This window comes from Cyprinodon tularosa, unplaced genomic scaffold (assembly GCF_016077235.1).
Source record: "Cyprinodon tularosa strain WSP-4 unplaced genomic scaffold, ASM1607723v1 ctg139, whole genome shotgun sequence".
NCBI classification, from domain to species: domain Eukaryota; kingdom Metazoa; phylum Chordata; class Actinopteri; order Cyprinodontiformes; family Cyprinodontidae; genus Cyprinodon; species Cyprinodon tularosa.
The window spans coordinates 1,205,714-1,221,190 of NW_024038210.1; the positions used below are offsets into that span (position 1 = coordinate 1,205,714).

Genomic DNA, 15,477 nt, shown 5'->3' on the forward strand with positions numbered 1-15,477 from the left:
GTCAGTGTCTCCAACAGGTTTGTATGCAGCTTGAATCAACTCCTGCAAATTAACTCTTTAAAAATAATTCTTTATTTTCAGCAGGTTTTTTCAAGGAACTACAGTCAAAAGGCTACTTTAGTGCAAAGTATTGTACACAATCAAGCACAGAACACAAAGCAGCATTTGATATCTAAAGCATCCCAAAAGTATATCAAATCATTTCCACCTATAAAAAAAATGCAAAAGAAATTACAAAACTACAGATTTACAGCTCATACTGAAGCCTTGACAAAAATATGGGGGGGAAAGAGCAGTTTCACATTACGTACATTGTGTTCACTCTGCAATCCAACATCAGCATCATCTACACACAGGTTCTTGTTTCTGCATGTCTGGTTTGTGTCCCCCTGTTCACTTTTCTCCATATTTTAAATTTTATATGCAAACATTCATCGTAAACAGTCAAATAAACCGGTCTTTCAAAAGGGCAGCTACTCCAGTCTGGTGGGTTTATTGGGTGGTGCTGATTGGACAGAGCTGGTCTGATGCTGCACCCTTGTGGACAAAGTGACTCCTGCTGACAAGGAAATAGTTCATTTAGATTTTGAAAATCCCGTTTCCAACAACTTTATTAGTTTAAAGCAAAGCAAAAAAAAAAAATATCCAACTGGTACAAAAAGTCAGACTTCTTTTGCTTCAACCATACATACGGTTATAAGGTGCTTCAGTAAAAACAGACAGGAGGAGGCCGCTTTACTTTTGATTTAAGCTCGGATTAAATACTGGGAAACTACAGAAAGATCTGATCCAAAGAGGTTTATGTAACAGTGTGCTAAGAGAATCTGAACTACATTCAGAGTGAGGTGAGCCTCACACAGCCAAAACACAAAGTAAAGTTCAGTGACCTTAAAAAAAAAAAACAAATAGAATTACCCTTTGGGAACTTTCTGCAATATCAACATCTGTATTTAAGCTGTTATTGCAAGATGCCAAATAATCAAATGATACGATTATTTTGCAATTCAATTACGGTAATCGATTGATTATAATCAGATAGCAAAAGTTTTAAGAGATTTTTTTAACAGATTTAAACCAGGTAAAACTAAAACGTTTCCACTTGTGGATGGAGCACATTAACAGGTGAAAATTATTTTTTTTATCTTGAATGCAAAATATATATATATTTTTTTTTACTATTTTAATATAACTTCTGCTCTAAGTGGGTTTTTATCTGTCAGCTAAAGGCATGATTTATAGTCTCTATACCCGAGTCAACGATTACCCTATTGCTGAGTTATTTGAAATTTAGTTCGATCGATTAATTGTTTCAGCCCTGGATTTAACATGTTTTAGTAAAATTTTACTGCTATAAAAAAAGAACAGAGCTGCACTGATTTGGATGCATAACTGTTACTTTTTTGGCTACCAAGTATTTGAATGCACAATTCAGCATGTGCAACTGCTAAACGGGATACCTGCTAACAGGTACGACTCCATTCTGACCTAAACACTTATTTTTAAACCATACATTTTGGTAATCATCACAGTACAGTTTTCTAATGTTTTGAGAACTTGCTCTTTGTACAAAAGCACGTGTTAAAAAGAATCCATTTATATACAAATGCAGCTTTTAGTAAAAAAAAAAAAAAAAGTTTATTTAAATACCACGGATGGATGGGTCCTCACCTGAACAGGTGGCTCATCAGCAGTCGGCTGTCTATAGTCATTATGAACAGCTAACTGACCACAAACCTGCCTGCCTCTACATGCTGGTGGGCTGCGTCTGCTGCTGCAGAGGCTGCAGCTGCACAGGCTGCGGCTCTGATGTCGGCATGCTGCATTCCTCCTCCCGTCGCATGTACATTAAAAACAGAGTCACTGTGGCGAACGTTGTTGCGTTCACCGGAAACGCACGGAGCAGCGTGGACGTGAGCCCGCGGGTGAAGACCCTGTAGCCCTCCTTCTGCACGCTCTGCCTGACGCAGTCCATGATGCTGCTGTATTTGTTGACGCCCCCGACTCCGTCGGCCTGCAGACGCGACTTGATCACGTCCACCGGATAGGTGGAGAGCCAGGAGGCGATGCCGGACATTCCACCAGCAAAGAGCAGCTTTGGGATCATGTAAGGGTCTTCTGGCTCACACCCCAGTGAACGTGTCAGCACGTCGTACGCCAGGAAGTACACGCCGAAGCCCGGCGTCTCACGCACCAGGGTGGTCACCATGCCGCGGTTGATCCCCCTGAACCCTTCCCTCTTATAGATTCTCACCAGGCAGTCCAGGGAGTTTTTGTACATCTTCTTCTTTGACTTTTTCTCCCCGGTTCCCTGCATCTGCATGCGCGTCTTGGCCAGCTCCATTGGGCAGCAGATTACACACTGGATTGCTCCAGCGGCAGCTCCAGCCAGGAACTGGTTGAGAGGCGTATCGTTGCCAAGGTGCCGCATAGCGTTGCCTTGGACGCCAAAGACTATCGCATTGATGAAAGTCAGGCCCATCATTGGAGAACCGATGCCTTTATACAGACCAAGCATCTGCAGACAGGGAGACAAAGAGTCAGGCTCTAAGTCAAAGTTTTGTTGACATGCAAAGCAAAGTTAAAATTATTTGTTAAAGGTGTTAAGGTACAGTATAGTAGTCCTATTTGCATAAAATAGACATATCGGAAGCGAGTTTCTTAAAGCTCTTATGATGCAGCAGAGGTTTAAATGTTGCAAAAGCCAAAATCGAAAAGTTAGAAATTTGGCTGAACCAAATTCTGCTTAAAAAAAAACAAAAACAAAGGTTCCAACTAACGCACCAGTAAAAAATATTCAGTTTGAGCCCAAACCTGCCAAAAAATAAACAGACTAGCAATTAAAGGTACATTCAATTACTTCACTATATATAGTAAATATAAACATTAAAAAAAGTTGTTTTTTTTAGGATTTTGTTAATAATTTTACATTTTTAACTATTTAAGAAGACATTTATTTAATGGTGCATGGTTGCTGGTGTAAATGTTGATGTAAAAAATATTTTAATTATGAATTATTTCATAATCCAAGCATTTTATAAGTTTCAGTTTAGTTTTTGTTATATTTTCTTCCCTTACACCACTTACCGCAGGCAAAACTAGAAAAAAAATAGGAATAAAAGAATAAAAATAGGAGATAAAATCCAAGATAAGGACACTCAGCTACAGCAACACGATTGGCCCAGTCACTACCCGATCCGTCCTCCGCATACGCGAACAGATATACATCCGGGTGTCCAAAAAAAGAATGTAATTATGGTACTGAAATTAGTTATTTCTATCTTAAACTCACTAGAGAATGCTAATACACATCTTTAAACAAATGCTTTATGACTTGTGTGAGACAATGTTGATGCTTTTCACGTTTTCTTTGTTAAACTGCTTGTCTGACGTCATCATGGGACATGCTCAGAGCAGTCTGGCAAAATATGATTAAACCATGTTAATCTTCATTTTAGTTGTTTCTTTAGATAACGCTCTATATACCAAAAGTTTAAATCCAAAGCCGAAAACGTTAGCCACAGGAAGTAGCGTAGGATCCCATTTCCGGTGCAGATGGGGCAGAGACAACTGATAAAACCGAAAGGATTTTAAGGCATTTATTTTCTCAGGAAATACATTATTAACCTTTAACACATTATATTTTAGTACGTTTACCATTTTTGATGGAGGAAAAATGTCATTTAGGCCTTATTAACAAAATAAAATCAAGGGAGACCCAGATATACATCTAGATATGCAAATGAGAACGTATCGTGCTTCCAGGACGGATCGGGTAGTGACAGACACGACAGCCTTAGCTGCCATCTGCTGGTTTAAGGGGGTACAGTGAGAAAGGAAACAAGAAAATAGACCTTATATTAGTGATTAATGATAAAGATTCAAGCTTAAAATTGGTTTAGTGTTAACTCATTATGTAAACTTTTATTACAGTTTCCAGTTTTTGTAAGGTCTTGTTTTGATTTTATTTTTCCGTTAAAAATATTGATTTGAAATAATTTGATGGTTCGATCAGCTTCTGTATTTTTTTTAAGACGACCTTAAGCTGTTTGACCACTGACCCGACAGCGGCTGACTGTCGGGTAATAAAGCAACATGATTTGCTTAGAGCCGTAGGAGCGCAGCCAGAGACACATTATTATGCAGGGCTGAGAATAAAACTGCTATAAACCAAGCCGAAGCATCTTTCCTGTTTGTTTCGGACCAATGATTGGATCAAAGTTGGGGTGGTCTGGTGCACATCTTTATTTTAGGGTATCATAGTAAAGGAGACTGAAGATTTTCTACAAGGTTTGTGATGGGTGCACCATTTTCCTTCTACTTCACAATCCTGCGTCACATTGAATCACATTTAAATGCATCCAAGTTTCTGTGTGCAATAAAAATTAGGTTTGATCATAAGCTGGAGGACAGTCGAGCTGAAATGCTACAAAAGGTGAATCATAATTCCCCCATATGCCAAAGCAATGAGCCTGAGTGTACGCCACAAATAGCACAAATGTCTGCCGCCTTATTTAGCCCATGCAGGATTGAGGCCTCACTGACCCCGGCTGACAGGGACGCCTCGTTTGCTTGCTGATGCATGTAATCGCAGATAGGACCGTAACCAGACACTCGAAACGATCTGCGCAAGTGAAACCTTCATGTAAAACCCTGGAAGGAGAATTGTAAGCTACACTTACCGACTCCTGGCGTACAATTGACTGAAAGCAGTGAAAAGTCCCACGGTAAAGAGGTTTGTCCACATTTTGTACCTGAAGCCGCACCTGAGAATGACAAGGCGAACGTTAGCGCTGCATAGAGGGATGTTTAAAGCCCAAAAATAAAACCCATAGAGTACAAAGCACATGTGCAGGGAAATAAGCAGACATTCACTTTAACCGTTTGTTTCAGGGTTATAAATGCTTATGGAGTGCAACAGATGGGAGAAGAGTAAAAAAATTAAGAAAAAAAAAAAAAAAGAAGAAAAGAAAAAACGCCTTCTTGGCTTTATGTTTCTATAGCTGAAGACAGGACATTGGGTGAGATAAAGAAAGACCTGGACCATACTTACTAGGTCACATTTCCGTGGAGAGGTTGTTTATTTCTCTCTCTCATCTACAACACAGTGACACTGTAGCTGTTAAAGACAGCCGCCCCGAGCCCCAAGCAGACGCCGGCTCAGGGAGAAATGACATCAAAAGCAAGGTGTAAAGAGAACTACAACCAAAAGCCATTCACCATCTTCGTGTTCCTTTAAACAACCTCAAACTAAGTCACTAACACATTTGCCTTCATATGAAGCTTTCTCACCTTGCCAGGATTTTTGGAACAACAGACCTATTTGACTCTGGATTGCTTAAGAAGCTAGTGGCTTCAAGAAAAAAACTCCAGACTATCAGTGATAGAATGTTAAGGCCTTTTTTTTTAGTTAAAAAATAGAAAGGTTCCATTCGATTAGGGAGTCTTATTCCTTTAAATGAAGCCAGTCTTTCAGAGGCCCTCCTCTCAATAAGCAGTTATTGCTACTTTATGTAAACTTTTCATTTTTTAGCACCTTTCTAGCTAAACGTATTTAATGATAAACATGCAAAGAAAGTTTTTAAGTTCTTAGTTTGTCAAGTATTATCGCCAAAAAATATTAACACTGGGTTTACATAGCTTTATAATTAGAAACATAAGATGTTCTGGCTTAACACTGAAACACCAACTGTGTTAATTAACCCTATTATTGCCTAACAAGATTAAAAGTAAAGAGGAATTAGCAAACACCCACCTTTACGGTATCGAATGGATGCCCGACCAAAACGCCAGCAGCACCTGCAGAAAATGGAAGAGATCGAAATTCAGATTATTTTTCTTTAAAGAAAAAAACGGGTTACATGAAATGCTGGAGTTGGACTCAGAACAGCTAAGCTGAATGTTTTTAGTGAGATAACACTGATCTAACCTTCATTCTGCTGTAAAGGAAACAATGAAAAACACAGAGTAATCCAATGCCCCTACTCGTTTCTGCACACCGCCTGTCAGCTGGCTGAAAGAGGGCTCCTACTTTCTCCCTCAGGCCGACAGAAAACGACCTTGAAATGTTTTGAAAAAATGTCTTGAGAATGCCAAGACAGGGTGTGGAAACTGAGGGAGCAGTGTGTGTAATTATGTAAATCATATGCTGGATAGCAATGGGGTCACGCTTGTAATTGTGGAAAGCACTATCTGAATTAAAATAATGGTATGAAAAGAGCTTTATAAATAAAGTTTTATTGATTGATTTAATGGAGTGGCATCGTTTCAAATTTACAGTCAAAATGTTTGCATATTCTGTCTCACCTGGAGAAACAGGTAACAGAACCGGACTGACAGCACGAAGTAGGGTAAAATATATCAAACACAAGAAACATTCTCTAGTCTAACCGGAGAATTTTGTTGATTGTTATACCATGAAAATTTACTTATTTCCCAATTAGCAGCTGTGCCCCATTTCTTTTCATCTCTGTGAAATTATGAACTTTTGTCCTCTGGCTCTGTTTTGGTACAGAGTCAAACCGTCAGCTGGTCAGCGCACTGAAAGCAGTGACGTCAGTTGTAGTGTGGTTCGTCCTTGATTCGTGTTAACGACCCCAAAACTATTTTACAGCAATTTTGCTGCACTGTGGGTCAAAATAGCTTTTTATTGCTCATTGAAATCAAAAACTCCTTATGTTTTCTAAAAAATAAATTCCTTGAAAATGTAGAGCCATTACTCCATGAATATCAGGCCATTGTGATAAATGCAAATACCTCTGCTGGTTTTAACTTGTTTAAAGTAAACCTTGTGAGTGAGCTACTGACTTTGGGAACATATTTCAAAGAGAGTTAATAAATCCCTGCGTCAATAGAACACATAAGTGGGTCATTTCTGGAAAAACAAGTAAATCATTGTATTCTATGCAGAATACAAATCAGATTTTGGCGTTTTTCCTTTTTCTGTGGCGATCGCTTTCATTCAGAGGGGATCTTTATGATCTTTTTTTTTCTGAAATCAACAATAGGCAGTCAAAACTCCAACATTTGATTCTGAAAACAGCAAATAGTTTCAATGAGGAGGTTTCTTCATCTGAGCATCTCTAATTACAGGAACCACAAGGAACTCAGTGACTCAATTTAAGCTATCGAGAGCTAAAGGTAATTTCACAATAACAGCAGTTCGTAGGAGTTTGCCTTTATTTTTTAATCAGTAAAAATGATCAGAACAAATGTTGATGCAATCAATCATCCAGTCGCCTTTGAGGGTGTAGGGATGACTGCTCCCCAGTGGTGTCAAAAGTACGCACATTTTTTTAGGCAAGTAGAAGTATAGATACTGCAGTTTAAAAACACTCTGGTAAAAGTTGAAGTGTCAACTCGACCTCTTTACTCAAGTAAAAGTGAAAAAGTATGTGCTCCAAAAGCTACTTAAAGTATAAAAGTATAAAGTAACCTTTAAAAAAAAAAAAGCCACTTTATGAATTGAAAGCTAAACTTTTCGACTATTTCGTAATATTCTTTGAGATAGATGGAGAGGTAGGATGAGGAAGGCCTTTTTGGTCTCCATCTCCCAATACGCTCTCACCTGTGTCCGACCTTTCAGACATTTCAACATCTTTTTTCTGAATCCTAGCATGGCATAGACAATACACGTTTGCAGTTTGAAGAACTCCTGCTTGCTTCTGATGATTTCCTTTTGCTAACAAATTAGTGTTTGCATTCTATGACTCATCCAATTATACCAGTTTTCACTAGATGTGGATGGCGCCAGTGATTGGCATTGGATGGCGTTCATGACGTGAAATAAATATTTATAAACATTAAACCGAAGCCAAAATGTAAGGAATAGAAAGTAGAGATACTTGTGTGAAAATGTAATGAGTAGAAGTCAGAAGTAGGAAGAAAAATAAAGTATAGATACCTAGAAAGTTTACTTAAGTACAGTAAAGAAGTATTTGTACTTTGTTACTTCACACCTCTCCTGCTCCCTTAGTAAACACATTTTACTAGATATACTTTATAAATTGATCCAACTCTAATACAAACAATTTAAGTTGGTTTTGGTCCAACTGCTTTTTACCCTCAATTATGAAATAGAGCTGTCTGTCTAGTAAAGCACACAGATGGTTTTTGTTGCAAATTATCATTTTATAAATAGTCCATCCTAAATGAAAATCCACATTATGATCTCACACAAAAACATGTTATGTTATCTAAACACCTTGCCTGTGCCTACTTTTCCACTGTGGATTAGTATTTCAATCAGTGCAGGTGTTGGTATAGTGGATCTCTCAGCCAGATTTCAGATCAATCATGTCATGTAGTGCCACAACAGGTTGAATCTGTTCACCTTCTATCAAAAGCTGTGCATACCCTGTTTGCAAAAGGCCTTGGGGAGGAACAAAACAGCTGACAGGATTCCCAAAGGTTCCTGGTGCTGAGCTTCAATGAAAGTACATTTACTGAGAAAGCAATGAAATCTGTTATGAAGGTCAATTCTGCTCATTTTACTGCTCAAAATAAACTTTTCCATACTTCAAACTTAAATTTCCCAGTTTCCGATATTTTTTACGCTAGGTTACTCTAGGCTTCTTGTTCAAACAGTGTAATCTGAAACCCAAAGTATCTGAGAACCAATTTCTGAGTTAATCCCAGGTCTTTTTAAAGGAAACCTCCCAAAAGATGGTTGCTACTGGTTACAGGACAGATGGAGCACATCATGATAGCCCAGGTTTAACCCGGCAGCAGTGAATCGGAGCAGAAAGATGCCGTTTCCTGATCCAGCTGGAGCAGATCTGAGGAGCACCACTCCCTGGATCTTAGCTGCCGGTTAGAAATCCCCGAGAGCCGCATCCGGGTTTGCTCCCAGCTTCAGTAAACTAGCTCAAACCCCCTTCCTCCCATCCCAGCGTCTTTTTAACCCCACTTCGCTCAGGGTTTAGGTCTGAAACTTGCAGTTTCTTCACCCCCATCAGCTGAATGAGCTTCCTCGGCCCCTGGATGGAAAATAACCACCGAGGCTAATGCTAGCAGCGATGCTAACCCCACACCCGAAACCACTCACCTCCAATGCATCCAGCAGCGAAGTCCAAGGCCATTACTTTAGAAAATGCACAGATTGGAAGATTTACTATTGGTTTAAATTATAGGAATATGTAATGCGCCACGAATTTTTAAAAATTGGCTAGCTCTGAATCAGATTAAAGCTAACTATTTACCCCCCGGGCTCGGTGGATTGATGGGAAGGTAAACAGTTAGTCGTGCTAATAAAAGCCGCTATCACTTGGAGAAGGTTGTCTTATTATTTTCCTCCTATTAGACTCGCTCTTCCTGTTGGACCTTTCTATTTCTGTGAGGCGGAGATTGTAGCGGAAAGCAGGCAGCGCGTGCGTGTCCTTTTTAAGCGGCCCAATCGGATCCCTCGCAGGCAGCTAACTCCCCTAGCGAGTCCCGTCCGCCCCCCGGATCCATTGGCTGCGGCGGATTAAAACAGGGTTATAATTGTCGCTGCTGATCTCATAGCGTCAAGATCAACAGTGTTATCGCTGTGGTCCTCTACAGCTTGCGTTAGCCAGCAAACTATGATAGCAAGGCTCAAACTGTGTGACCCTGAACAACGTGAGCTGCTGGATACTGAGCCAACACCGCGGGCCGAAACATCCAGTGACTCAAACTAAGAAAAAATTCCAATCCACAGGATTATCTGCACAATACAGAAACGTTAAATCATTACAGTAATAAAATAACAAAGCAAACTTCCACAATAAATGAATGGGTTTCCAACATAAGACAAAAAACTGGGTTTTCAATGTATAAAAGTGACACCATGGCCTACACAGCCGCGGGGAACCAAAAACAAAGCCTTGTTTTGGCTCAGTAAACATGCAAATTGAACTGGAAGTTCAGGTCCGCACCTTAAGAATGGGGAGATGTTTGGGTTCTTTGTTACCCTAATACCTGTGTATGCCTCTGAAAGGGGGGGTGATAGTGGGCACGAATCAACTCTATGAGTCCACGCCCTCTGTTTAAGGTTGTTTTTTCTTTCTTACATAAATGGCTTCCTACTTCCCGCTATCCTTGCCTTTAAACGTCTTCAAACTGGAAAACAAAGTCAGGTGGATTGTCTTTTAACTTTTTTGGAATGACTATGACCTGGATGACTGAGAATCTTCATCAGCAAACGATGAATCAAAAAAACATGAGCTAAAATGGAAAAGTCTTACTCTTACCTAAGAAGATGGGTGGTGGATGATCTGCTTGTGTTGGTCCACAGGAACTTGACACCTCTCTGTTCTGAAAAGCTTTATCTACTTAGTTCTTGAGTTTTTCAGTGTTGCCAAAAGTAGTGGATTGCTGCCAATGACTGGTATGGATTGCGGATTTGTAAAGGATTCTTCTTTTTTTTTTTTTTTTACATAATATATAATAAAATTACATTAAACAATCTTTACTTCCCACGTTTCTTTGTAATATATCTAATATCTTAAAAGTTTCTTTAGTTTTCTCAAATTCTTTAAAGCAATTTCTATTTGTTCTAATTTATATTTTTTACATACTAATATCACACATTTTATTGTTTAATTGTCCTCACAATGGCCACATTTTCCTGTACTGTTTTTATATCTAAAAAGTTTACTATCAGTGCCATGTGTCCAAATACTAACCCTGTTACTGAGGTTTTCCTCCTTTCTGTTCCTGCTCCCGTTTCCTGGAAAACCATCTCCATTTACCTTCTCTATTCCATCTTTTCTGCAATTCTTTCTTCAATTGGCATTTGGTAAATACCATCCAAACCTACAGAAGTACCAATACCAGTTCTAATCACAGTGGTATCGCTGTGTTTGATTGGCCAGGAAACTGGTCTGACCTGGACCTCATTGAGAATCTATGGAGAATAACGACGGCTTAGAGACGATCTGCAAAGATGTAGAGAACTGAGGTCTTTTGCCTGATCATTGCTCTGTAGAGCTCAGAGTTTCAAAGTGGTTAAAGACCAAAAATCTGGAATCTGGCAAGATTTTAGCAGTGTTTACAAAGTTTAGCTTCAACAAATTTAAAGAAATCGAAAAGTCAAAGTAAAAAGTACAGTGGAATGCAACATTTGGCCTATATACTGCATCTCATTCTCATTATTGTCCTGAGCTCCCTGCTAAAGTTTCCCTTAAAATCTAGGGCTCAATATATTCTTTATATGCACAGCAGTAAAGTAACTATAGAAATTAGGTACATCTGGGAGAGTTTCTATGTGAAGACCAGAACAACCTGTTATCTGCTAAAGATGTTCAGCAAGATCCAAACAGGTGTTTCTGATTAGTTTCTAGGAATTTTTGCTCCGTTTCTAACAGAGAAAAAAAATGGTATTTTCTAATACCATTTGTGAGCAAGATTTTGTTTTCAAAATTGCCTATCTTTATTACTTCAATACGTTTTGTGTTTGAATGACAGTTTGAATGTGAATTATAACTTTTTATCCAGAAATTCTTGGAAATCCCTTCATTTTATCAGTTCATGAATAAGTGGCCGTCTTGGCCCCTGGAAGAGCTCCAAGTACTTTCTTATTGCAAGAATTGAGGTTTTCTTACGGTGGATTTCTCAGCATTTCCCTGTTGATCAAAGTCACGTTCTGCTCAAACAGGTTTCATCCCTCATGTGCCAGTCATTTAAAACCATTTCTGAACTTCTAATCACTGATGCTCACTTTATTGTAACTTAGTGGAAAAAGTACATGCTGTACATAAACACTTTGCTCTGGGAACAGTGCTACATTTCAAAGTATCCTCAACCCCCTCTTTTAATTTAAAAAATACAGTTTTCTAATAACAAAATCCTTTATTAAGAGGAGATGCAATTAGAACCAACCAAGTCCTGAATAAAAAATGATTATTCCCCTTTACCAAAATAAGAGTTAACCAAATTCTTTAAAAATCTACGTAGGTTAAATTTCATCAGCAGCGAGCAGATTTTTTCCTGCCTGTAGAATCAGCCCATTAAAGGACAAATGAAAAGCCTTTAGAAGCCAAGGTAACCCAAAATTAAATACAAATTTATGCTTGCTGTAGAATTAGGTATGACCAAAATGTATTAATTAAAATATGATAAAACAAAGTTTTAAACATGTTTATTATATTTGAGTTTAACTGAACCTGCTGGACTACAGCAATTAGGCAAAGAAAGATTTAAGCAGACAGCAGCTCATCATGTCGCAATCTACACAAATCTATGAACAGATGGAAACCAAAAAAACTGACATTAACCCATCTAGAAGGAGGTTTAAAAAGCCATTTCTAAGGTGTGGGATGATTGTGAACCACAGAGCTGAACAGTGGCCATCCTATCAAAACGTCCCAAAGGAAGCATCAACAAATCATCCAACTGCAGTTCAGAAAAGAGCAACCTATCTACATTAAGACACACAGGTGTTAGAATGAGCTGAGCTTCCCATAGTCTAAATCTTTTGCTTGAATCCTGCTCTTAGCCTGGAGATCCTGATGGATGTTTTAGTATCTTAAAAAAGTAAAAAAAAAAATAAAAAAAAAACACAATCCACTGGACTTGTTTTCCAAGTTTCCCACGCAGGAAGCATTTTCAATTCAAAATGTCAGAATTAGCATTGAGTTTGAAGCTTTATGTAGTAGCCAAAAAACTTGTTTTGGCTTAGAAAACATGCAAATTGAACCACCCCTTAGGAATGGGGAGTCCTTTTGGGTTTTTTTTTAGCCTGTAATAGTCAGTACTGTTCTATGCCTCTGAAAGGGGGGTCTTTAGGGGCAATTGTTTGGCTTGGCTGTCCAGGCGAGATGTTTTGTCCCCTGCATAGGGGTGGGGAGTTGAAATGATAGTGGGAAGGAATCAACTCTATGGCTGCATTGTAGTTTTTGACAGCTTAAAATCTGAGTCCACCCCATATGTTTAAGGTTGGTTTTTCTTTCTTAACATAAATGGCTTCCTTCACACCCCTTTCAAAGCAAAATGTGAACATTTGTCCAAAATGTGAACATTCTGGTCCTAGAATGAGCGTCCCTTGTGCTTAAGGTGCATGTGGACAGCAGAGTCCTAAGCAGAGGAGGTGGCGCCTCTGTGTTGAGCCATGCGTCTGTGGAGAGGTTGTTTGGTTTCTCCAATATAATGATCAGAGCATTCCTCACTGCATTGAACTCCAGACACCACTCCGCTCATATTTAGTCTTGGGGTTTTGGGGATGTCTGAGAAACTTAACCAGCAGATGTTTTAGCATCATTTTATCATCCTAACTTTAACCTCACATTGACCAAAAACACAGCAGCAATTCTTACCTTTTGAATTCCTGAAAAAAGTAAAACCAAATGCAAGTTTTGGAGTAGAAAATTCCAAGCCTGTACTCCAATCAAATTGAAATGATGTGGCATTATTTCATATAGGCTGTTTATACCAGAGAACCTTCCAATGTGGGTCAGGTAAATCAGATTTTCAAAGAAGGCTGGGTAGAAACTGCTCTATAGCGATGTGAGTAATGGTAGTCATCTCCTTCTAAAAGCAGTACGAGTTTTTAGGTTTCCTTTTTCTTCCAAAATGGGCTCAGCAATGAACCCATTATTAAAAAAAGTTATCTTTTAATATTTCTAGTAAAATGTATTTGGTGATATTTGTTTGATGATCTAAAACATTGGCTTCCATAATAAATATTCAATACATACTGATTTTATTCATAAATATCTTATTTTAAGTTTAAAAAAAACAAAATAAAGTTTTGAACATATGAGCTTAGCTTTATATGCACCATGTGCAGTGATCATTTGAAAATAACTCTCTTTCCTCAGACCAGCTCTGTCTGATGTAGTTCACTTAAGCAAAACACAGGTAATATGTAACAACCATTAACTCAAGTTTTTACCCTTAAAAATTAACATCCTCTACAGAAAGAACTTTGTCTGACATTTCTAACAGAAACCAGTTAGAAAATAGAACAGGGTCAATCCAAAAGGTTATGGTTAGCATGTTTTTAGCATTGCTAAATCGGCTCTCATTCTATGTTTGGGAACAATTGTTCTGCTGGAACCATCAGACCAAAACTGTTTCTCTGATTAACATCAGTAGAGATATAACAAATTTAAACCTATATTCAATATTATTACTGTTGCTACTACCAGCATTTGATGACTGTATCAAATATATTTCCTCTCTTTGGACACTATGAAAAATAATGATCAAACAGCAGACATTTCTTCTCTACAGCCAACCACCAATAATGAATTGGTCACATGACCAATCCCTATCTCACTAAATATAGGAGAAGAAGGGATCAAAATACATGGTGGTTAATAATCGGCGACGCAGTGGGCAGCGCTGCTGTCTTGCAGCAGGAAGGTTCTGGGTTCGATTCCTGGCCTGGGGTCTTTCTGCATGGAGTTTGCATGTTCTCCCTGTGCATGCGTGGATTCTCTTGCTTCCTCCAACAGTCCAAAAACATGATTGTTGGGTTAATTTGCTTCTCTACATTGTCCTTAGATATGAGTGTGTGTGTGTACTCTGCCTCTTGCTCATAGACTGCCAAGATAGGAACTGGCCCCACCATGACTCTGACAAGCACTAAGCAGTAGAAGATGGAGTGATGGAATATCAGCCTACTTTTAATTCAGGGACATGTTAAAAAAATGAGTCACCATGCTCATAGTGAAGCCAAACGAATTCTGGATAGAAGTTCTATTTGCTTATAAGGAAAAGATTCAGCTCTAGGGTCACAAGGATGATATGTATGTTTGCAATAATTAAAGTGAAGCATTCCACTCAAGCAGAGTGGTGGTAGCGGTATACTGAGGGTTTCTCCGGCTGCTAACTGTACCGGTACCTGGAGTAACTACAAATTCTTTACCTTCAGCTCTGATTAGCTTTGGTTCTGGTCTGCGGTGATGCTCAGGGTACTAATGTATTCCATTTGTCCTCATTCTACTGGAACACCCCTAAAAGTAGGAATATTTAAGAAGTCTTAACAACAGCAGTTACCCTTTTCTACTTTATCTGTAACAGTTCATTATTTATGTAGCATTATGTAAATTGCCTGCATAATACTTTTACATTATTAATTGCTGTTGATATGAAAAGAGCAACACTTTTAACTGTGTTTTTGACATTTTTATGGCTGTAATAGTGGCTATAGTGGCCGTGGAGAATAGGAAGGTCTAAAACGGGTGTCAAAGTAGTTCCAGAAAGGGCCGTGTGGCTGCAGGTTTTCTTTCCAACCCACTAGACTCCTAGCCTTGTGAGACCATCCTGATCTCGCGAGCTTTAAAGGTTTCACTCGCAAATCAGTCTGGAGACTCTCCGGAATTATTCTTTCCAGATTGAAATACAGGCAGTAGGCGGGACCAATTGAAGCAGTTTTTTTCACAGGTTACATATCACATGTACTGCTGTCTGGGCATAGGGACAGTTTTAGCCAATATGACAAAAAAGTGATTTTTAAAAACTTACAGACTTCAGCTTTAAATACCCTGATGTGGTTTTTTGTTTTTACAATCCATG

At 38.7% G+C, this 15,477-nt stretch overlaps 1 protein-coding gene across 2 annotated transcripts; it reads right to left on the reverse strand.

Annotated features, from left to right (window-relative positions):
* Window positions 1–49: 49 nt before the first annotated feature.
* On the reverse strand, window positions 50–9,620 carry LOC119778795 (mitochondrial basic amino acids transporter). Of its 2 annotated transcripts, none has more exons than XM_038278175.1 (4): window positions 9,044–9,620; window positions 5,753–5,796; window positions 4,680–4,763; window positions 50–2,515 (listed from the first exon to the last, which is right to left on the reverse strand). In XM_038278175.1, exons 1-4 carry the CDS (start codon window positions 9,075–9,077, stop codon window positions 1,745–1,747), a joined length of 933 nt encoding a protein of 310 aa, XP_038134103.1. In that variant the 5' UTR covers window positions 9,078–9,620; the 3' UTR covers window positions 50–1,744. The 2 variants fall into 2 exon arrangements, with proteins under 2 accessions (XP_038134103.1, XP_038134104.1); XM_038278176.1 differs by having other exon boundaries at window positions 5,051–5,796; window positions 9,044–9,618.
* Window positions 9,621–15,477: the final 5,857 nt, after the last annotated feature.

What these genes read in the sequence shown, in the direction of transcription:
- LOC119778795 (XM_038278175.1), bottom strand. Translation starts at nt 9,077, where the DNA reads ATGGCCTTGGACTTCGCTGCTGGATGCATTGGAG. An exon ending in ATCCATTCGATACCGTAAAG is followed by an intron (nt 4,764 to 5,752) that starts GTGGGTGTTTGC and finishes TGTCATTCTCAG; the next exon opens with GTGCGGCTTCAGGTACAAAA. An exon ending in CAATTGTACGCCAGGAGTCG is followed by an intron (nt 2,516 to 4,679) that starts GTAAGTGTAGCT and finishes CCCTGTCTGCAG; the next exon opens with ATGCTTGGTCTGTATAAAGG.